Source organism: Seriola lalandi, unplaced genomic scaffold, assembly GCF_002814215.2.
Source record: "Seriola lalandi dorsalis isolate HSWRI2012SDOR001 ecotype SW California unplaced genomic scaffold, Sedor1 jcf7180002054511, whole genome shotgun sequence".
NCBI classification, from domain to species: Eukaryota; Metazoa; Chordata; class Actinopteri; order Carangiformes; family Carangidae; genus Seriola; species Seriola lalandi.
This window is the reverse complement of record NW_019525064.1, coordinates 777,122-800,129: the sequence shown is the minus strand read 5'-3', so window position 1 is coordinate 800,129 and position 23,008 is coordinate 777,122. Positions and strand designations below refer to the sequence as shown.

The 23,008-nt window shown below is 40.7% G+C and overlaps 2 protein-coding genes across 5 annotated transcripts; both read left to right on the top strand.

The window, feature by feature from the left end:
* The first annotated feature begins 1,704 nt into the window (after positions 1-1,704).
* On the top strand, positions 1,705-9,787 carry tomm70 (translocase of outer mitochondrial membrane 70). Its single transcript, XM_023413326.2, has 12 exons — positions 1,705-2,005; positions 3,799-3,972; positions 4,721-4,847; positions 4,958-5,067; positions 5,157-5,305; positions 5,936-6,143; positions 6,747-6,881; positions 7,007-7,114; positions 7,288-7,404; positions 7,572-7,669; positions 7,767-7,889; positions 7,970-9,787. The coding sequence occupies exons 1-12, from the start codon at positions 1,772-1,774 to the stop codon at positions 8,121-8,123; spliced, it is 1,737 nt and encodes a 578-aa protein (XP_023269094.1). The 5' UTR covers positions 1,705-1,771; the 3' UTR covers positions 8,124-9,787.
* Positions 9,788-10,579: 792 nt separating this feature from the next.
* tbc1d23 (TBC1 domain family, member 23) lies at positions 10,580-22,306 on the top strand. Of its 4 annotated transcripts, none has more exons than XM_023413328.2 (19): positions 10,580-10,632; positions 11,848-11,959; positions 13,085-13,190; positions 14,267-14,471; positions 14,561-14,684; positions 14,788-14,912; positions 15,007-15,053; positions 15,145-15,248; positions 15,395-15,517; positions 15,652-15,744; positions 15,838-16,008; positions 16,129-16,171; positions 16,254-16,360; positions 16,771-16,913; positions 17,600-17,644; positions 18,389-18,477; positions 19,164-19,299; positions 19,454-19,648; positions 20,296-22,306. In XM_023413328.2, the coding sequence occupies exons 1-19, from the start codon at positions 10,595-10,597 to the stop codon at positions 20,378-20,380; spliced, it is 2,091 nt and encodes a 696-aa protein (XP_023269096.1). In that variant the 5' UTR covers positions 10,580-10,594; the 3' UTR covers positions 20,381-22,306. The 4 variants fall into 4 exon arrangements, with proteins under 4 accessions (XP_023269096.1, XP_023269095.1, XP_023269098.1 ...); XM_023413327.2 differs by having other exon boundaries at positions 15,395-15,532; XM_023413330.2 differs by lacking the exon at positions 17,600-17,644.
* The last annotated feature ends 702 nt before the right edge of the window (positions 22,307-23,008 follow it).

Here is a 23,008-nt window from a genome sequence, read left to right as displayed (position 1 = left end):
GGGTGGAGGGTGAATGAAGAGATTGTGATCCAACTCCCTTCATTTACTGACTCATTTTACTTTCTAATGGGTGTGTGTGTGTGTGTGTGTGTGTGTGTGTGTGTGTGTGTGTGTGCATGTGCCAAAATTTATTTTATAAATACTGGATTTTATAAACAGTGTGTAAGAAAATACATCAAAGTATTAAAAAAAAAAAACTACTTTCTGCACCCAGACCTGTTAACAAGAGAACAAAAAAACAACAACAAACTGTACACATTCAAATGTACCTGGATGAGCCTCTGAGCTGAACGTGATTAAATGCATTTAATTATTTCAGGTGGTGTGTAAAGATTTATGCTTTCAAAGTACCTGCTCTCTCCGTCCAAATGTTTCCCAGCATTACAGGAGCATCTCAGTGGCCACAGGCTACAGGACATCTAGTGGCAGGGGCCAGAACTCAGAGCTAAGCCAGGCCCTAACAATAGCAGGCACATTTAACAGGAGTAACAGACGGAGTCAGGAATAGCCAGAAGATCAGACGCCCTTATTATAATCTCTGTAAAAGCAACAATATCTGCTGGGGCACAGAGGGGAGTTTCACTTGTAGCTAACACTCACACAGTACAAGGTTATTGTGTCTCATCACGTGTTGTAGTTTAGTGGCAAAATTGATTTTATGGCTTTTCAAAACAAGCTAGTGTGTTAGTGCAGAATTGATTATTCAATGTTTTAAGCTGCTCGACCCGGACAAATCAAAATATATACAATTTTCACATGTTTTATTCTTGACTAATCCAAAAATGTTCATGAAGTTCAGAAGCTTCACTTTTTAATTTGGTACAACTCCAAGAAGAGCAGGAAACAGGTTACAAGTGATTTGCAGAATAATTTACAGAAAAATGTGAGCAAAAAAAAAAAAAGGTCTATGTTACAGCAAGGACAAGGCTCTACACAGACTTCCCTCTAACCAGCTAAATACAATTGACTTGCTCAGTGCTGGTCACTGAGGACAGATGGCCTTGGGCACAAATTGAGTAGCGAGGCTCCAGCACCGTCCAGACAGACCAGCACTAAGCTCTGAAATGGGACAGAGAGGAGACTGAGCCTGGCAAAGATACAAACACACGGTCAAACTCGTATGAGAAATCCACATTGATCAGGATGAAAGGCTGAAACGCCCACACAGTTTGAAAAAAAAAAACAGCCTTTGATATTGAAATGATTGCACTACATAGCATCACTATCTTTTTGTGACAGCAGAAAGCATTTCCCACAATGTCTCCATCAAAAACTGGGAATTCATATTTCTATTCAAATTGACATGCAAACTGAATGGTAAATCTTGTAGCAGGTAGTATTCCAGTTTAGGCCTGCTGGTTTATTTCTATAACCATCTTCTTTATAAAATATTTAAGACACTAAACAGAACGTTTTCTTATGTATAAATAGTTATAAATCAATATTAATAAATAATGAATAATAAATATTTATTCATATCTATATCCACATTTCAAATATATTTTTACACTTAATTTACAGTGCATCAGTAGGAGTCCCAGAGAGCTACTAAAATTAACTTCTGTAGGCAGTATTTATCCTGCTTCTGAGTTTGGACTACAAAATCCGCCGTAGAACTACAACTACACACAGCCCCTGAATCGACCGCCGGTATCCCATGATTCTTCGCTGTGTGTGCGTGACCTCGCGGAGCACGGGAAGAAGAAGCGGCCCCTGCTCACGCTGTCTGCTGGTGGTGGTACTGACTGGCTACATTGCTCGGTTGTAGATCATGGCTGCGTCAAAGCCAGTCGAGCCGCAGTCCGGGACTGGACTACCCCGCTGGCAGCTGGCACTGTTAGTCGGGACTCCTATAGTGCTCGGAGTGGGAGCAGTTTACCTCTGGAACCGCAGCAGGACGAAGGAAAGGAAAGGGACCGGGGAGCGGAAAACACCAGAAGGCAGCTCCAGTCCCGTGCAGGGCCAAGACGGCGCAGCTCGAGCCAGCCGCGAGCAGGAGAACATGGTAACTGTTGCCTGGAGACTCATCCCGCCTCTGCTGTCAATGTAACGGTCACCGCATTAGCACGATGTGCTTATGTTTAATGCGTACGCGTTGATGACTAAACCCATCAATACAAGTACAGTCAAGGACACCGACCCTTGCTGACGCTGTCAGTGACAGATACCTTCGCCAGAGCAAGGCCGATAGCGAACATGGTAGCAACCGGCTCACCGGTGGTGGATTAGCCAATATTAACTGCTAGCTAGCTGTCCCGTAAGATAACATTATCATGGAAGCGAGCTAGGTTAGCTAGGTGAACTAGCCTCGCAGCAAATGTCTAATATTACACGTCTGGAGAGCAAGAATGATCGACACACTGAGATTTCAGCTGGTTAACCATGCGGCTAACACATGTGGGCGTAACATGACGAGTTTTAATTTATCTTAATAGCATAACTTTGTAATTGTAATGTTTTTGTGCATGCTAGCTAAGGTTATTCTCTGGGTAAGTCAAGTGGGGCGGGGATGGCTGTCAGTTGAATCGGCCTGTTTTGACAGAGCCAGTTTTATTATGTAGTGTAACAGGCTACAAGTGGCTGTCAACTCATTCACTTTGTACTACGATCTATTAGTAGCCTAATGTGCAATACCTGACTAACATAGGCAGAATTATGTAAGTCTATGTTACCTTTTTCTGAGTGATTGTCAGTCCAAAATATTTAGAAAATTTTAAAATGTTGAACTAAACTCAAGCCTTCGGACTGTAGTATAACCAAACCGACATGTCAATCAGCCTTAGTTTAGTAGCAGATCTCACAGGTATGTTGTCAGTGAGAGGTTTCTCTGTCTCTATCATTATTGATTGTGTATGATTTTACGTTTAGAGTAATTATTATAATAATAATAATAATAATAATACATTTTATTTGTTATACATTATATTTAATTGTGGCTTCCATATGTTATATTCATACCGTCTAATTATTCATTCAGGATTCATTTGAGGCATTCAGTTATATTAATGTAAAGTCATGCAATAACCATTAGTATGCTAGGATTGTGCAGGCATCATAATTAATTGCAGTTATTAAGGAAAACTGGGAAACTGGTTGCTTTATCAGCTTACCAGTGCAGGTACTATAAATCAGTGGTTGTCCAGGGGTCCTTAAGGGGGTTCCTGGTGGTCCCCAGCAAAAGGTGAATTATTTATTTCCACTATAATTCCATCCATAAATAACACACAGACAGGATTTGTGACTATTTTGGTCATGGGTTTCAAACACTTTCTGTAATAAAACATCTAAAAGCAAAAATGTAATCAGTGGTCGACCCTGGGACAAAATTATAAAATGGGGCTCTGTGGTTTCTGTCAGTTTAGGGGTCTGTGATGTGAATAGGTTTTGAGAACCATTGCTATAAGTTGTGTCACAGTTCAATCATGGACGTTATCCATTGGTCCAAGTGTATATGTTGTTTCAGCATTTCCTTGCTTCCTTATGACACTGTTGGAATAACTTAGCTCAAGAAGCCTGAACTCGAATTTTGAGTTTATGCACATCCATGAATGTTTGATTTGCTGTTAATATTGTCTGTTGCTGTAGACATTGTTGTAAATGGCTTCTTTGCACTTTTGGCTTGAGATTTTGATGGCATTCAATCCTAGGCACATGCATGCATTTCAACTGAAAAGCCTCATGCAGTGTAAGATGCTGACGGATACTTAATTATGTAGAAAAACAGTTTTGATCCAGTCGACTGAGTCACAGGGGAGACGATCTAATAAATAAAAGTTACCCTTTCTCTCATCTATTCAGAGCCCTTTGGATCGGGCCCAAGCAGCAAAGAACAAGGGAAACAAGTACTTCAAAGCTGGCAAGTATGAGAACGCCATCCAGTGCTACACAGAGGCCATTGCTCTCTGCCCCACGGAGCAGAAGGCCGATTTGTCAACGTTTTACCAGAACAGAGCAGCAGCCTACGAACAGCAGGTTGGCACCACCTTCTTTTAATCTGTGCAGAGACTGTTGTGAAATGTGAAATGTGACCCATACAATTTTAGTTATCTTCATTTTCTGAAGAGATGTTGACTCTGTTGAGGTGCTTGTAGAAGGAAAACCACACAGTTCGATGCCCCTTCCTTCAACTTAAAATATGCCTGAAATGGATTCATTGCATGTTAAAGTGCAACAACTTGCAACTTAAAGCCAGGAGGGATGGCATACCGCCACAGAAAACAATGGTTACACCTGTTTGGTCAATGACTAGCAGAATCTTTCCACCTTCATCTTTAACTGAAGGTTTACCTCACAGCTGAATGAAACCTTATGAGGTCCTCCGCTCACACCAGCTCTACAACTGGAAATGTAATGTTTAAACTTTGATCAATCAGTGACCTCAGTAACCTTCTTATAGTGCTCATTATCCATTTGATTTTAAACTGTTTTAATTTAAAGATTAGTTTTATACGTTGGTCTTCAAATGTCAGTATCACTATAGTTTTCTAGGTTTTGCTTCAGATTAAAATAATTTAATTTAAGCACAAGCTTTAGTGACCATAATTCATGCAGCCATTCATTTTTCTAGCAATTTCATCTCCAAATATATACAATGAAATAAACAAATAGTGGGTCTGTGTCTGCATTGCACCTGTAAACTTTCTCTGGGGAGTGGACAGACCTCTGGAGCACTGTGTACTGTATTGTTTTGAAGATAATTGGTGTATAACTGTCATTTCAGATGAAGTGGACAGAAGTGGTGCAGGACTGCTCTCAGGCCGTGGGGCTAAATCCACGTTATGTCAAGGCTCTGTTCAGGAGGGCCAAAGCTCTGGAGAAACTAGACAACAAGAAGGAGTGCTTAGAGGGTGAGACGTTCTTCTTTCTTCTCAAAATGTCTGTTTCCAAGTTTAACTTCAAATGTGTGACGCTTATTGACTTTGACATTGTCGGTTTTGTTTCCCTGTGTATCCGCCAGATGTCACAGCAGTGTGTATTCTTGAGGCTTTCCAGAACCAACAGAGCATGCTGCTGGCAGACAAAGTGCTGAAGCAGCTGGGGAAAGAGAAGGCCAAAGAGAAGTACAAGGTATTTGTCCACTTTAAGAGACATTTCTTTGTATTTTACTTCCCTGAATTGTCACAATGAACGCATGGTTTTAAACCCCTCCTCTGTAGAACCGTGAGCCGATGATGCCTTCCCCTCAGTTCATCAAGTCCTACTTTAGCTCGTTCACCGATGACATCATCTCGCAGCCCCTGCAGAAGGGAGAGAAGAAAGATGAAGACAAGGACAAAGAAGGCGAGGCAGCTGAGGTCACTGAGAGGTCAGAGGACATTTACTCAGTATCAGCTTATTGGTAAATTTAGGTGTTTTTTTTTACCTGGACAAGGCAGCTGGTGGTATAGGACAAGATGCTGGCAATGTTCAATAGAAATCTGTGTTTTCAATGGTACGCCAAAATAGTGAAACTCAATGGGCAGTGAAATTTCTGAACACATTCATGTCCCAGAGGTGGAAAAGTTCGGTTTTTAGTAATAATTTGACTCTTTCCACTGTCACTAACTGATCATTTAGGAGCTGGACTCTGAGCACAAGGAGCTGCAGGACAGTAGTTATTTAACTTATGGTGGAAAATTCTTTCTGGTTAGTGTGAATGTGCCATTTCCATTTAGATTTTTAAATATTAAGAGTAAAGAGTTTATCATTTCAGCTGAGTTTGGAGCTGTAGAAGCAGTTATTAAGTCATGTGTTCTCAGGGGAGCGTGAATGTTTTCAGAAGATTTCACGGTTCCACTTCAGATTCTGATCAGGGAATTTTAGCCTCACCGTGTCTTTACAGTAAAAGTCGGAATGACCAAAACCATCTTAATTCATTATAATATCCACATGAAATTTCATTGGAATTTTGCAAAATTGGTAAACGCTTTTCCTGATCTGTTATTTTTTCTTCTAGCTCTGGCTACCTGAAGGCAAAGCAGTACATGGAGGAGGAGAACTACGACAAAATCATCAGTGAATGCACCAAGGAGATCGAGTCAGGTGGTCGATACACTGCCGAGGCCCTGCTGCTGCGTGCCACTTTCTTCCTGCTGATTGGTAACGCTACTGCTGCACAGCCTGATTTGGACCGAGTAATCAACATGCATGACGCCAATGTGAAGGTAAGGGTTGTTTGTTTAATGCCTGCTCTTGGTTGAGGTTAGAAAAATGTTAAGACTTCAGCAGCACTTGAAGTAAACAGAACTTTATTATTAGACTGATGCGTTTCGGTTTGTGGCCTTTCATCAGGGTCATCACAAAATATATTACAAGCAACATTTAAAGAGGGTAAAAATCTAAAACAACCAATCATATGCAAATATATATCAGCCAATGGGGCTTCTACAAAGATGGGTTGGGCGTATGGTCATGTGGCTTTAGGCCAGTCTTCGTCTCAGGCTTCCAGAGATGTAAGGGGAATGTCCAATAGAGGACAAGGGTGACACCATATAAGAACTTAATGATAAAGTTCTTCTGTATGCCTGACCCTCCAGAAAGTCGCGATGTTGCGATCGCCTTAATTAGCACAAATTCAACCAATTCCCATGAATTCTGAGCGACTTTGCATTTTTGTTCAATCACTGCAACTTTTCTGCAAGTTTGATCAAAAATCATCAAAGTTTCCCGCAAGTTGAACCAATGTTTTGTATAAACAAAGACTACCTTTACAGAGACTTTGGAGAGCTACAACCTGACAGTTTGTCTCTGTTGTGTAATTTTCACAGCTACGAGCCAACGCTTTGATCAAGCGTGGAAGCATGTACATGCAGCAGCAGCAGCCTATGCTCTCTACACAAGACTTTAACATGGCAGCTGAGATTGACACACGCAACCCTGATGTGTATCACCACAGGGGTCAGGTAGGACCTGGTTTCTTTACCATCTGATTGGTAATTGATTTGGTGTCAGTTTGCACCGTCTCTGCCATAATGCAAAATGGTGGTTGTGTTTATTTATACTTCATAACAAGTGTATTTCCTCTCAGCTGAAGATCCTGTTGGACCAGGTGGACGAGGCAGTGGGAGACTTTGACGAGTGTATCCTGCTCAGGCCTGACTCTGCTCTGGCTCAGGCACAGAAATGCTTTGCTCTTGTAAGTTATCCACTAAAGACTAATTGAAAAGCAAGTTTACCTGATAATTATCTTCATTGTTTAATAAATGATTTAATTTTTTATCCTAATTTGGGCTTTTTTTTTTTTACATTCAGCATTTACCATGCCTTTAAGTTTAACTGCTAAGTTTCTTTCACTCTTGTGTTCTTCAGTACAGACAAGCATATACTGGAAACAACCCAGCACAAGTACAGACGGCCATGGACGGCTTCGAGGATGTTATCAGGAGGTTCCCAAAGTGTGCTGAGGGCTACGCTCTTTATGCTCAGGTATGAAACCAAAACCACGATTTTGATGTTTGCTTATTATTCCTTTGCTCTGCCTTCTGTACAACATGTCAGTTGTAACAGTTTTTATTCGGATAAGAAAACAACAGCACTAGACCTTATGGATGTTCAAAATATGACCGTACAAGTTGTTTTTGTGATCTTCTCAGGCTTTGACTGATCAGCAGCAGTTTGGAAAAGCAGACGAGATGTATGATAAGTGCATTGAACTGGAACCAGACAACGCTACCACATATGTCCACAAGGGGTAGGCATCTATTCTCCTTTTTTATGTTGTGGTTCATTCATGATTCATGTGATTCATGTAAACAGGACATGGTGTTAATTGTTTAATATATGTCCAGGTTGTTACAGCTTCAATGGAAACAAGACCTTGACTTGGGTCTAGAGCTCATCAGTAAGGCGATTGAAATTGACAACAAGTGTGACTTTGCCTATGAAACTATGGGAACGATTGAAGTGCAAAGGTGAGATTAACAATTCAGTCCAAACCACACATTAGAGGTCTTTCTCAACGTGCTTGAAATAACCAGGGTTTTCTTTTCAGGGGGAATCTGGACAAGGCCATAGAAATGTTCAACAAGGCAATTAATCTAGCCAAGTCAGAGATGGAGATGGCCCATTTGTACTCATTATGTGATGCAGCGTACGCCCAGACTGAAGTGGCCAGGAAATACGGTCTGAAACCTCCAACACTCTAACTTCTCTGCCAGTCGATCGCCAATCTCAGTCTTCATTGCTGAACTTAACTGTTAAAACTGCAACTGTCTGACTTACTTTGATTTTGTAGGGAAAAAAATGAGTACTGGATTATATGAGAAAATAACATGAAGAGCCCTGAATATACACCATGTTTACATCACATTAAAGGGTTTTGTTGTCGTGGAAAAGGATTTTCTGTTCACAATCAAACTGAGGCTGTGATCCAGGTCACTGGTACACTCGTGGGTTGTTGGGTTGGCGGCGCTTGGGGGGGTCTGAAACCAACACAGCCCTTTGCTGACACTTAATTCAACCAGAACTTCATCATAAAACCTTTGTATTGCTCAGAATAAAGAGAAAGGAAAAACATACATGAATGGCCATGTATACCTATCTAAATTACTAGTAACTATGTGAAATGTAAGACAATTGAAATGTGCGCAGTCTGTTGAACCAATCACTGACTTTAAAGCTTCTGTGACACTTTTAAATCTACAGAAAATACTGTGAGAGCTTTATATAGTTCTGATGGACTGCTCACGTGTTAATTTATGCTGATCTAAAGTGTTTTTGTCCAGCTACTTCCATATTGTAACATACATTAACAGTTTCGAATGCAAGATTAAAATAATAGTGAAATGTATAATGTCTGTGTTTGTAATGCTGGAATTGATCCCATGGATATGGGGCAACAGAGAGGTTAAGTGTTTGTTTTTTTTTTGTTTTTTTTTTGTTTTGTTTTTTTTTATTATGGAATTGCCTGTTTTGTTTTTTTTTTTATATACATTGTGCAGCATGTTCACTTTATAATTAAATGTAAATGCAATGCTCGTGCTGTCATGAACACTAGGAAAAGCCCAACTATAAGATACTTTGGGCAAAACACTTTTGATTAGAAAACTTAACCAACTTTGTCTTTAGTTTTGTTTTTGTTTTTTTTGAAGATGTTATTTTTGAATTGAAACGCTAGTGTCAAGAGATGTCACAAGGGATTGGCTAGTCAGTGGTTTTTTCCTAGCTCACTTTAAGAGACATGATTTATTTTCTATTTGATTGTAAAATGTTTATTTTCATGCTACATTTGGTTTCATCTTTTGAAAGAGTAAACTTTAAGACAGTGATTTGACTTTATTTTTTCTTCTCCTTTTCAAATTATCTCCCCATAATCTAAGCTGTATTGTTTCCAGCCTACATGCAGCCCTGAGTATCTCTTGGTACAGTGTATGATTTGGTTCTCAAGTAGCATCCATACACTGTTTAAAAAAAAAAACATATATATATATATATATATATATATATATATATATATATGTATATAATTAGCCGCCACTGCTGAATGTATGTGAGGAGCATTTTCAACTTTTAGAAAACTAAATTGATACCCTCCCTATCAGCAGTAATGGCTACATTGGATTAAATGTGTTGTAATGCCAAAGAACCAAATCATGCATTCATGCATGTGAGGATGACTTCACAACAAAAATCATCTTTCTCACTTAGAGAAACAAATTGAAACTTCACCTGGAAGAAATGGCTGTAACCTTCAGCAGTTAAGCTGCAGATATCCATTAAATTTTGGCTGTTTGATAGAAAATCAGTGATATGTATGGTGACCAAACTGAAAGAATATGAATCCTAATAAAGTTATAATTGCTGGAATGAATTTCACAAGTTTCTTTTAGTTTACTGTGTACAGCTTTTTTTAAAGCACTGAGAACTCTCTGATACATTTTCAGTGAGAAATTTATTTAGTTTTCAGTCATTGAAACTTATTTTTTATGCGTTTTATATTCAGTCTTTTTTGGATTCTCTGTTGGAGATCTTAAACGGCTATGTAACTGATTTGTAGACTAGATCGATTACTGCAGTATTCAGCTCATTTTAATGAATATGAAGCCCTCCCATGAAACTGACTTGTATCTCACAAACTGACACATTAGTGTTGAGCAGGTTGGAGATCGTCCACAAACAGGAGCTCAAGGTTTTACATTCTCAACTCCTCTGTTAGATGGATGAAATGATTAATTTACAGTACTTGGAAAGTCACACTATCCCTGGTGGATATTCAACATTGAATATTTAAATTTAGCTTAATGTTAAGTTTACCAAGGAAGTAAGTACCCAGCTGCTTCAGTTTAAGGTCCTGGTGTTTTTACACGCTGGCTCTTTGGTACATTTCAGTAAAATACAGCCATTGTTAATAAGATTAGTAACACTTGTGTTTTTCCTATTACAATTAAGAAAGAGAGTTTGATATAAGATGTGGACTGTCAACCATGACCATAACATCAGGTTCCTATCTATTACAATAATAAATCGCACATCTTTAGGTGCTGACTTCTTTGTGAAATTTGAGAACAAGGACAATTTGTCAATCTCAGTCAATCTCAGGTACTCATTAATCAATGACAGCGTTGCGCGACACCTCGGCTGTGTTCACGGCACTTGACGTGTCTCCGTCAACACAACAATGGCGGACGCCGTGGAGGAAGCTCTTCAGGGCAGCTGGTGAGACAATTTGTTAACGGATTAATGTTTTTAGAGACGTTATTTCGATTGTCAAACACTCGTGTCGGCTTCATCTGGTAGAATTTCATGTGAAGTAACTGAACATGAGTGTGAGTTTTAAATCTGCTCCGCTGACTATGGACGTTAGTCCGACAGCAGTTTGGTACCGTTACTGCTCGGCAGCTAGTCAGCTAATGTTAAATAGCCAAGTTGGTTTTGTTCAGCAGTCAAGTCTCCAAGATGGACAAAGATTACTAAAGAGCTTCTGAAAATATCAGGCACATATATATATCGTTTCATCACTTTTCTCTCTCGTATAGACAAGTTTATACGCAGAGCTTGTTAGCTAGCAAGCTAACAATAATTAGCCTGATAGCCGGTATTTGTCGAGTTCTGCTTCGTTTTAAACCGACCTGAACCACACCTGACACCACCGTGGTTCTCACCTTATGTGCTTCATTCAAATAAAATCATGTTACATGTTACACGTGACGTTATGGACTTGTCAGAAAAATGTTGGAGTTGTCAGGATTGGTCAAAAATCAGTTCAAGAGCTCATTGATTCTCATTTATTTTTATTGGCTCACCTGTTAAATGGTCTCGCTGATGTTCAGCTAATTTCACTGGTTAATATAATGAAAAGACAACCAGAAATGATCAACCTACCATAACAAATATTTCATAAGGATATAACTGATGTCTGATTTTTATTATACTATTAATTTTTTGATTAATGTCAAATGTAATTATAAATACAGGTTACAGATTACCATACACAGCATATAATTGCTTATTTGGTTTTACCAAACGTCAAGATACTCCAGGTAATTTACAGTTAGTTATTACACAGAGACAAGCTGCAAATTCTGACATTTGAAAAGCTGTAACTATTCAGTGTTTGGTCATTTTACGCGAGAAATGACTCAATAATCATCATTTACTTTTCTGTAGATTGGCTGTTCCGTTAAGCCACCACTAATTTCAAGTCTACAAACTTCTGAATATAATTCACAGTATAAATTAACATGACTACAAACAAGTTACTGTCACGGTGACAGATGTTGAGTGATAAACATTCATACATTGGCCAGCATCATTATTCTCCACACCACGTAAAGAAATTTCAGCTTCGTTACATGGCAAAGATCAACTTTGTTTATACTTCTGTAGAAAACATTTAACCATAGTAACTGTGTGCTGTCCATGCCTCCTCAGGGACCAGGATCTAGCTGAGGCTCTGGACTCTGGGGGTTCTGACATGGAGATGGAGAGAGGCATCATCCAGGTCCAGGAACATTCAGCTCAACACAGGGCCAAGATGTGGAAGGTGAGGAATATGATATTGTGTGTCTTACTGTAGCTTAAACCATACACTTGTAAAAGCTCATAATCAGCAAGATAAGGGGTTTGTGTGTGACTAGAACTCGTCCACATGCCATGACGGTGGGAATTACTCATGTCGGGCAGAAGTCAACAGACTGGAAACACCAGCATCCCGTGCTCAAATGATGTGACGGCTGTAATGTCTTCATGACAGCTGTAATGTCTTCGTGACGGCTGTAATGTCTTCATGACACACCCACATGTTGGGCTTTAGTTCAGTCTAGTCTGAAACAACATACCTACAACATATTTTATACATGAAGCATGTCCACAAATGATGAAAGCTTCTATTTTGGGCAGTCAACACCTGTTCACTTCTGTAACCATAAGAAAGGGAAGTTTTATGTAACATAGCATTCATGGAGCCTTCATTCATTTAATGTACATTTAAAAAATTATACAATTGTCAGTATTAAATTGTATTAGGTGAATATATAATGTCTGTGCAAGTTCTCATGTGAGGGTGAATATATAATCTTTAAATATAGTAATTCATATGTTTTAAATAAGTTTAAAAGGAAAATAGTATGCGGCATTAATGTCTGTTAACTTAATAGGTAGATGTATTGGTTCTCATGTTTAATACCCCATTAAGAACATTAAAAGCCCAGTGATTGGCATTACGATTATCTTTATACTAAATCGATGGCAGACACAAGTTGAGGCCGTGTTTTATGGAGACTGTCCAATCTGTTAGATTTGTTGTTCAGGACAGACGTGCTGATTTTTTATAAACATTTCCAACATTTATCTTTTGTTCATCTGTTGCATCTGCAACAATTCCTGTCAACGTGAACCTTGTAAATTATTGCACCTACTGTAACTAACCAACTCTTAGCTTTTGCTGCGTTGCTTGTAATCATGATCATCTGGTAAGAAACTTAAGCTAGCTCCTTTTGGTGAAAGGACTTTGTTCAGATTGCAGCTGTTGGTGGGTTTTAAAGTCTCAAATAATATCACCAGTTAATATCAAGTTACACAGCTGCATTGAAGATGTGTGTTTATCAAGCGTCCCTCTCTCACTCAGTGTGTGCATGTTAAGCAGTGCCTCCTTGTTTTGTGTTGGCAGATCGCTTTAAATGTCTCTGGAAAGGGAGACAGTCTGTCTCCCTGGGACGGCGTCTTCGATTTACCAGAACAGACACTCATTCATAACCGCAGTCAACAGCTGATTGGTGAGTAAATGCATGTGCCTCTAATACCTGAAACAATGCTGATTTTTATTTTTTTATTTTTTTTTATTTTTTTGGGGACTGCGGCACTGAAAGGACACAGTCAGCTCCCAAACATGAATAGCGTGAAATGAGTTGCTGCAGAACAGAGTTTCCATTACTCTCTGGTTCGTGTGTGTCTCAAGTCGAGGCAGCAGATCGGACGCACACACTCGGATGCACACACTCGGATGCACACACTTGTAAGCAGCAGGAGTGAAGAAAAACGTGTTTTGTTAATTTTAGGTCTCAGTCACACAGTCTGCAGGTATCTAAAGAAGGTCCTCAGGATTTCAGAGGAACAAATATCTTTTATTTTTCTACTCCTCCGACAAGTTGACAAGCTCAAAATAGAAAGTCTCTTATTAGAAAGATGCCAAGAAAAACTCGGCATCCAGAAAAAGTGCTCTTTCATGTATATTTTAATAGTTGTGTAAAATCTTACTCGAGGTTCTTCACTGTACATTTCTCTGCTTTTTGAATGTCAAATGTTGCATCTTGTACAAGAACAAACACTGTCTGAAAAAACTTAAAATGAAGAGTGCACATTTAAACACAGGATCCAGAAGCCGTTCTGACAGTTTTATTGTCATAATTAAAGATGCTTAGGGAGATGGTTAACGGATGAATGGATGGATGGATGGATGGATGATTTTTCTTCTGTACATGAGAGATATCAAAATACATAAAGACAAAATAACTAACTAACAATATTAAAAGAGATAAAGTAAATCAAGCTGACATTACTTCCACCTACTTCATTTATGCATCCACTATCTCTGTATTTTCTTGGCCTTCGAGATATTAAACATCTATTGCGACATAATACAAATAAACAGTCAAAGTCATGCAACAATAAAAGGCTAACTAACAAACAACTGCTCTGATATTAACTAAATAAAGTAGCATAAGGGTGGTGTTATATAACAGAAGGGTGGGGTTATATAACTTCCTGGGTGTGGTTAATAGGATGACAGGGGATTTGGGGTAATGCAGGGTTAAACTTGTGATTGAACACCTTCCTTGGTTCCTACGTTTAGATCAGCTCAGAGCATCAGAGGAAGAGAGGCGTGACATGGTGTCCGACGTTGAGTCAGTCATCACTTTCTACTGTAAGTCCCGCAACATCACCTTCACTCCAGAGCTGAGTTGGCCGCACCTGCTCCAGCCTCTACTGGGGCTTCAGCTTCCCCGCAGCGACCTCTACAACTGCTTCTACGCTGTCATGAACAAATACATCCCCAGGTGAATCATCTGAGCCTCACTGTCTGTTTCATCCTACTGCACATAGAGAAACTTTAACTGTGATGCCTGCAAAAATATGTTTGTTTCAGGGACTGTGTGCCGAACGGCCGACCCTTCCACCTGTACAGACTACTGCTGCAGTACCACGAGCCAGAGCTCTGCTCCTTCCTGGACACCAAAAAGATCACACCTGACTCCTACGCCATCAACTGGGTGAGTATTTCTTTCCCCACATGTTATTTCCCAGTGATTCAGACAGTTAATACACACGTAGCCATGTCTGAACTGTGTGTCCTTGTTTATCTCTCCTCCACAGCTCGGCAGTTTGTTTTCCAGTCACTGTCTTCCTGACGTCACCCAGGCCGTGTGGGACTTCTACCTCCAGCAGGCCGACCCCTTCCTCGTCTTCTTCCTCTTGCTTGTCATGCTCGTCAATGCCAAGTAATCCGCTGCTACGTGAAACTTCACAGAAACACGATCACACTCACGAACCTTAAGTGTATATTTGACTTGTCTTTGTTTGATTCCCCCTCAGAGAGTCCATCCTTGCACAAGAGGGAGACGGCAAAGAGGACATCATCAGTAAGTTTGGCTTCCTGTCTTTTTGTTATTTGTGGATTTTCTCTGTATCTGGTTAAAGCTGCGGAAATGAACGAGGATCTTTCTGTCACAGAAATGCTGGAAGCGTTTCCTTCTCTCCTGGAATCCGAAGACATTGAAGATTTGTTTTCTCTGGCTCAGTATTACCAGAGCAAGACCCCTCTGTCGCTCAGAAAGGTGAGGCACTGTGTACAAATACAGAGTCTTGTTTTTGATACACACAGAGTAGTGTTAGAGAGCCAGGACTCGGGGGGGGGGGGCTTACAAAGAGAAGTCATTGTTTAAAAACCATTGTTGTGTCTTTGCTTTTTCCGCCCTGGTAGATGAATCAGAATCTGTTCGGCAGCAGCCTGGTGGCTCTGAAAGAGGAGGACATTGACCTGAGTCAGGCCCTGTGTCTCCCCGTGTCTGTCCCTGAAATCCTGCAGGCCAACCAGCTGCAGCAGGTCAGCGACGCTCAGGTTACATTTAACTCACTTAAACTAACGAGGAAATGATTGACCTTTTGGCGAATTAGCCATGTGAGAAGCAGGAGAGAGAAGATGATGTGTAATGTGATAACAGTGGATTTTACTCTCAGGATGGGGTACGGTTCTTTGTGGTGGACTGTCGGCCTGCAGAGCAGTACAACGCTGGGCACCTGTCCACGGCCTTCCACCTGGACTCTGACCTGGTGAGACATTGACAGTAGGGATTCTATATGAACATGTATATTGACTCTATAAAATGTATATGAAGTAAAACATTTGTTCCTTTCCTCCAACAGATGCTCCAGAATCCGTCTGAGTTTGCTCTCTCTGTGAAATCCCTGTTGGAGGCTCAGAAGCAGTCTTTAGAGTCGGGCTCCATCGCCAGCGGAGAACACCTGTGCTTCATGGGCAGTGGGAGGGAGGAGGAGGACATGTACATGAACATGGTGTTGGCCCATTTCCTGCAGGTGAGGGATGAAAGAGAGGGATGGAAGGTTATCTGGACTGATCTGTTGCTCCCTGTGTGGAAACAGTTTGATAAATGTAATAATTTCTTTTTCTTTACAACATCTCCGCTTCTCCTGCAGAAAAACAAAGAATATGTCAGCATTGCAAAAGGAGGTTTCATGGGTAAGTACATGTCGGTGAATGGTGTGTATGTATATTAGATATGGGTAAGAATTTAAACTCACCGAGGTCTGTGTGATCGCAGCGCTCCAACAGCATCTGGTCGACATGAACGTCGAAGGCCTCGACTCCTCGTACGTCCACTGGATCGTCAGCACATCAGGATCTCACAGCAGCCTCAGCTCTGCTGATGTAAGTGGCCAGAGATGTTGAAAACACAGTGATGACAGAGTTTGGAAAAGTTGCTTCATAAAATTGAATGTCATACAGGATGTGTAACAGAACAGACAATAGTCCCTCGAGTGAGGCAGGTATATTTCTTTAAGAAAGTGAGTTTTACCTGTTTTCACTCCCAGGATCATATCGTCCCTGTGTTTTTACTGTATTTCAAAGAAAGCCTCTCTGTGATTGTGGCCCAATCCCTAGTTTTTGACTAGGGGACATCTCTCCACTCGTTTTGCAAAGCAAATACAAATTGCAAGTCAAATAAAAAAAAAACAAAAAAAAACAAAGACAGTGAACAACCCAGGGTTTATCATGAATCACAGCGTGCTCCACGTCGGACATTTTACATGGACTGTTTTCTGTTTCTGACGACACAGGGAGAGTCTCTGAGCAGCCCTGGAGACGGCAAAGGCGTCAAGTCCTTGGTGAACAAAATGACCTTTGCTCTCAAGTCCAAGTCAGTAAACGTAAAGGAGAAGATGATCAGCTTCATTGAGAATACCTCCACCCCTGTAGACAGGTGAGGCCCCGGTTCCCTCTCTGTAGTAAAATCAAAAACACGGTAATTTACTGTGAAACCTTTGATACGTCACACAGTCTTGTTTATTATTTACATTAACATTGAGATTTGTTTCTGTAAAATGGCTGCATGATATGCAAAAAAAATCTTATTGTGATTTGATTTTTTGTATTTTATTTTCACTGAAAATTTTTTTAAAATGATGATGAAGTGACGAAGTTACGTCCAGAGAATATGATTTGTAGGCCGGTGCGTCTCTGTAGCTCCACAACGCTTATGCTGCTAACAATGCACACAATGTTGAGACACTATTTTTATTTTTATTTTTAATTAATATATATATATATATAAAAAGCATTATATTTTGAAATAATTGCGCAGCCCTAAGTGTAATCAATATATTAAAAAAAGAAATATTACATTTCTTAAGTTTGACATTTATTAGATGGCGAATGGGAAGTCAGGCCGCTGTGTGTGATTTGGAGTTGATGCGTGTTTATGCTGATGTAGTCAGAACAAATGTTTCTTATGACCTTTAGCTGCTTTTCACAATATGCACAGTGGACTGACATGAGGAGGGACTGGACTACTCTGAACGTGGTCGTTTTGACAGTGACATTTAATTCTGCAGTTCTGTTGTATTCTAACTTCAGCTCACCAAACCTTGTGCCTTATTCCATTGCTAGAATATCTTTCAATCTGCCTTGGCCAGAGAAGGTGATTCCAGATCGGTAAGAGCTCCCTGACATTGAGCTGTTTTGTCACCTGCATGCCCACTGGCTGCAGACCCACACCAGCTCCCCTCCCCCCGGGGGGTTGTAGGACACGTAGTGCTGTGTCACATTAACGCATGCTTAGTACCTAGCGTCTCTGCCAACGCCGCTCGCTCGTATAATAACGCTACACATTCCCATACAGTCTGGGCGGGCTGCGTACGACGTGTTTCTTAAGATCTGTCTTCATGCTTTCACTAACATGTAGCACTGCTGTAAAGGTTTCACTGTCGAAGCCGCTGTGGCCTTTCAGGAAGCATTAAGTCATCTCCACACCCACAACTCAAAGTAACTGAGGCGTTTTAGGGAGAACCTCAGCTTCACCGCCGTTTGCTTGGAAATGCACTGACCAGTCTGTCTTTCCATTTCATTGTTCTTTTAGATGATAGTCAGGGCTATGCAGACAAATTAAACTCCACCTTATTGATATAAATGACTGCAAATAGCCCTGATTCTCATTCAGTGACTAATCGTAGACTCCTGGATCCAGTAAAACGTGTCATTTAACCTCTTTCTTTGTATTTAACAGTGAAACCTGTGGCAGTAGTGAGCTCAGAACGTTTACTGCAGCCTGGAGATCTTCATGCCATTGCTATTTGTGTGCAACCCTGCTGTCATGTTTATATAATGTCACTCTTCATCACTTACCACTGATGTGAGGCTTTAAGTTGCCCTGTTTTTTTGTTTATTTTCCATCTGTAGGCACGTGAGCAGCAGCGACCGTGTCGGCAAACCTTACCGAGGCGTAAAGCCCGTGTTCAGTATCGGTGATGAAGAGGAGTATGACACAGGTGAGGTTGCCAGGTAGCCGCGGTGAAAAACCTACATTGAAGGTGGCGTTGGCTCATGGAACATCTAATGTGGAGAAACACATTCAAACGCAGGATCCAGAAGCTTCCAATGATTTATTTCCACAGTTCAGGATCAGGTCATTGGTTTACATGATGGATAGATGGATGATTTTCTCTACATGAGATCAGATACATAAAGACAAAATAAATACAATTATATCAACTTAAAATGTCAGCACAGACCATAAACTGAAGTAAACGAAGCTGACACTTACTTTATTCATTCATCCACCATCTCGCCACTTTCTGGTATCAAACAAAGGAATCTAATGAAACATCGTACAAATAAACAAAACCAGGCAATGATGTCAACCAAAGTAGAATAACAAGGTTTGAAAAGTCCATATTACAAGTCCGACTCGCTGGTTCTCTGTTGTCTCTGTTCTCCTGGTTTGGAGGGAAAGGACTTGCATATGGATGGGACGGGTTATATATAACCTCTGGGTGTGGTTATTGAGATGATGGGTGATTTGCAGGCAGGTATTGCAAGTATTAGACTTGTGATTTAACACAAGGGGAAAATTAAAAGCGGCCGTCGGAACCTTCAAGACTAAAGAAAGTTTAAAAACTGTCTGAGCTTTTATTTAGAAAAACAGAAGATGAACCTCCGCCGCTTCTCTGTGCAGATGAGATCGACAGCTCGTCCATGTCAGACGATGACAGGAAGGAGATCGTCAACATTCAGACCTGGACAAACAAACCGGATGTGAAGCATCACATTCCGTGTAATGAGGTGAAAGAAACTGGTCACATGTTCCCGAGGTGAGTGGGACGCCTGCCTGAGCGACTTTGGTAATGTGTCTAATAGATGTCATGGGCGTTGGAGTACGGAGGAGGGGAAGTTGCATTTAAACGTGACTAATTCCCACTTCCCTCAAATCAAACGAACACTCACTCTGTTCCTTTGTGTTTCCAGCCACTTGCTGATCACAGCGACTCACATGTACTGCCTGAGGGAGATCGCCTCAAGAAAAGGCTTTGCCTACATCCAGTCCAGACAAGCACTGAACTCTGTGGTGAAGATCACATCCAAAAAGAAGCACCCTGAACTGATCACCTTCAAGTTTGGCAGCAACAACTCGGCTGGAGTGGAGATATCGGCGGTGGAGAGGTGCTTGTTTTACAGTCGCACATTTCAAATTTGAATCTGGGTGATTTTAAAACAGTGATAAAATGCAGAGGCTGTATTTATTACTTGATGGGGCGCCACTCTCATGTCTGGACGGTAAATATGAAACTGGGGCCAGTGGGCAAGTAGCTTAGCTTAGCATAAAGATTGGACACCTGAGGAAACAGCTAGCCTGGCTCTTTCCAAGGTTTAAAAATACACCTACAACCACCAGTTAACATTGTTTATTATGTGTTTAATGTGTACACAATCAGAGATGTTAAAATAACAATTTGTGGTTTAATGGGGAGCTACATGCTGTAGCTTCATCTTAGCGGAAAACAGGTGCGTTCCAGTCTTGATGCTAAGCTAAGCTAATCGTCTAGTGGCTATAGCGTGATAATTAGCATTCAGACGGGACAGCGGCATTAATCTTCTCATCTAACTCTCAGCAAGAAAGGAAGCTCAGCATATTTCCCAAACTGTCACAATATGTGTTACAGTCTTAATTAGACATACACTCGTTATCTTAGGATATTACAGCTAATCCTTATGAAACTCTTTAGATAATAGAATATTTTCTATTTGTTGGTAGTGTTTTGTAGGATGAAACTTCACTTCTGTTTCCTCTTTCTCTCCCTTTCTCTTAGATATTTGATACCAAACGCAGGCGATGCCACCAAGGTCATCAAGCAGCAGATCATGAAAGTCCTAGACGCTCTGGAGAGCTCGTAAAGGGAGGTGACGGTGTGGCGATTGGGGGGCGGGATCACGACGGCGAGCCGTGACACAAACTATAAGAGTCTCCGTCTGCCAAGAGTGAAACCTTCTCCCGCTCTCCCTCGGCTGTCCTCCCTCCTGGACGGATCCAGTGCGGTGTTAACTGTAAAGCCCTGTGTGTCTGTGTCTTTGGGACATGGGGGGTGGGGGGACACACACACCGCTGACTGCAGACTACACTGTGTGTGTTGAAATACTTGGGTGCTCTGCAGTCATCAAACCGTTCTCTTATACTAATTTAAAAAAATCTTGGTTATAGTGTATGTTTTACGTTACTCTTGATAAAACACGGGATCTCATTAAGGTGCAATTCCACTTTGGCGATTTCCCTCTGGCCTTAACGTAGCGTACAGACCGACCAGTGGCGGACCTGTTCAATCGTCACATGACTGACCTTTTTCATTTTGACTCGAGCATCTCCATTCTGACCCCCTCTGTTTTGTAGTAAACAGTAATGCAGTTCAGTCATGTCTCTTTATTTACTTTTCGGACGTGTTCGGTAGATTTAATGATCATTGTTCTGGAGAGGACGTGAGCATGAGTCAGCAAACTCCATGTAAAGATGCACATCCCAAAAAAAAAAAAAGAAAAAAGAAAAGCAGTGCTGGCACATGAGGCAGGTTTCCTACCGCAACAACTGTTTTTGATAACTTTTTTTTTTCCAGCAGGCAGCCTTAAATAGAAATTATTTGAGGGTGTTTATAAATATATGATGTATATATCGTGTAAACTGCTCTATATCAGCACAGACCTTTGCAATGTCGTTTTGGAAGCATATCCTGATAGTTAGAATATGCAGTGAAACTTAAAAACTGGTTTCTAAACCAGCTCACAAGGTTTGAAGTTCCCCTTCTTTCTAGAGTAAGAAGTGAGCCTTTTACAGAGTTTCTGGGAGATAATTTATTCTCTGCTTTTACATATAATAATGAATTAACCTCATCTCATAGCAGTCGGATGTAGCTCTCCGAAAGCATCGTTCACAGCCCCTCTGGACTCCATCGGTATTACAACAGGAGGTTCGGTGATTGCAGTTATTAAGAGCCTGAGCACCTTAGTATTTTCCATCCCGTTCAGATTCAGTATGTGAATGATTTTCCCACTTAAAACGCTGATAATGAAGAAGGCTGTTACTGTAATTGACGCACCGCCGTACTATTCAGAGAGAAAGGATCACTGCATTAAGAACTGAGCTCTGACAGGGATTAAAATCAGTCCGTCTCATCTGTTTGCGTTCGTCATCACTCAGCAGCTTTCGTGTGCTCGCCACTTTTGCCTTTGGCCTGATGGCTGCGATGTGTGACATTGGCACCAGCAGTGGCAGCATATCACAGTGTACCGCTACTTCTCATCTAAATCTTACAAACCTGATTGGGACTTTTCCTCGCTTTTGTTCTGGCTTACGTATTCATTTGCGCTGAGGTCTTGTTGTGTAGGCAGCCTGGGTTTAAAGTGTCCAAGCCTCTAAAGAGATGCAGCATGTTCCTGACAGATCCAGTGGAAACTTCAGTCCAGAGAGGGTTTATCTCTGTTATCCTTTAAAATGAGAGGAGAAGTCAACAAAGGCAACAAAAACAAGGCAACAAAAAGCAAAAACTTGAATTAAAGACTCATAAATCTGGTCTTTCTTCCCTCCAGTCTTTCATAGCATTCCTGTGTAACCCACGCATTGTGTTGTAATTTGTAATTTTGTGATACTTCTCAGTATTCTGTTGACTGAAAGATCCTTGACTGGGAGTCTTTACATAACTCTGTAACATCACTGGCAAATGATGTCAACCACTAGTCGAAACGCAACATGTCTCAGTGTAATTTGCACCTTACTGTACTGCTATTATTTTCTAAGCGTTTATGTTTTTAATAAATGGAGATTATTCGACTGCACCCATGGAATTAGTCATTCATACACTGTTATTTGACAGATATGTAGATTAAATGTCTCATATAGCATAAAGGTCTGTGTCCATGTGTAGTGTGATTATAGATCAGCTCTAGCTTCTATATTAATACTGTGAAAGTATCAAAGCCTCAGTCCACAGAGAAATGCACACAGCCTGTATTCAGAAACTGAGCCTTAAAACCAGCCGTCAGGACTTCTGGAACTTTGTGATGTCACAACGAAGCAGTCACCAAGCCCCGCCCACCTGGACCCACTATCCAGACCTTAAAGGATTTGATTTCTCTGAGTGTTTTTACCTGAAATCTGCTATATTTTTGTTGGATCTCTCAGAAAAAAGTAAGCCAATCAGAATAGATGCTCAGAGCCTCCTCTCTTCTGATTGGCTCACAGACCTGTTACAAGAGCTACAGAGAGAAGCCTGATGTAAAACTACACTGAGATGGTTTTTGGTTCTTAAAACCACAAATATATCTTCTTATGGATCAACACTTCAAAATAAAACACTGGATATGTGTAAACTATGGAGCTTTAAGATAGTAGTTATGTTTTTTGTGACTTTCATGAAAAGCTACAATGGAGTTAAATCCTCATTTATCCTCCACCTTGGGAAGAACAAAAGTTGCTATGTACAAAGCAATGGTCGTTGTGTGTTTAGTTTTAGGGCAAGAAAAAGCAAATGCATTCTT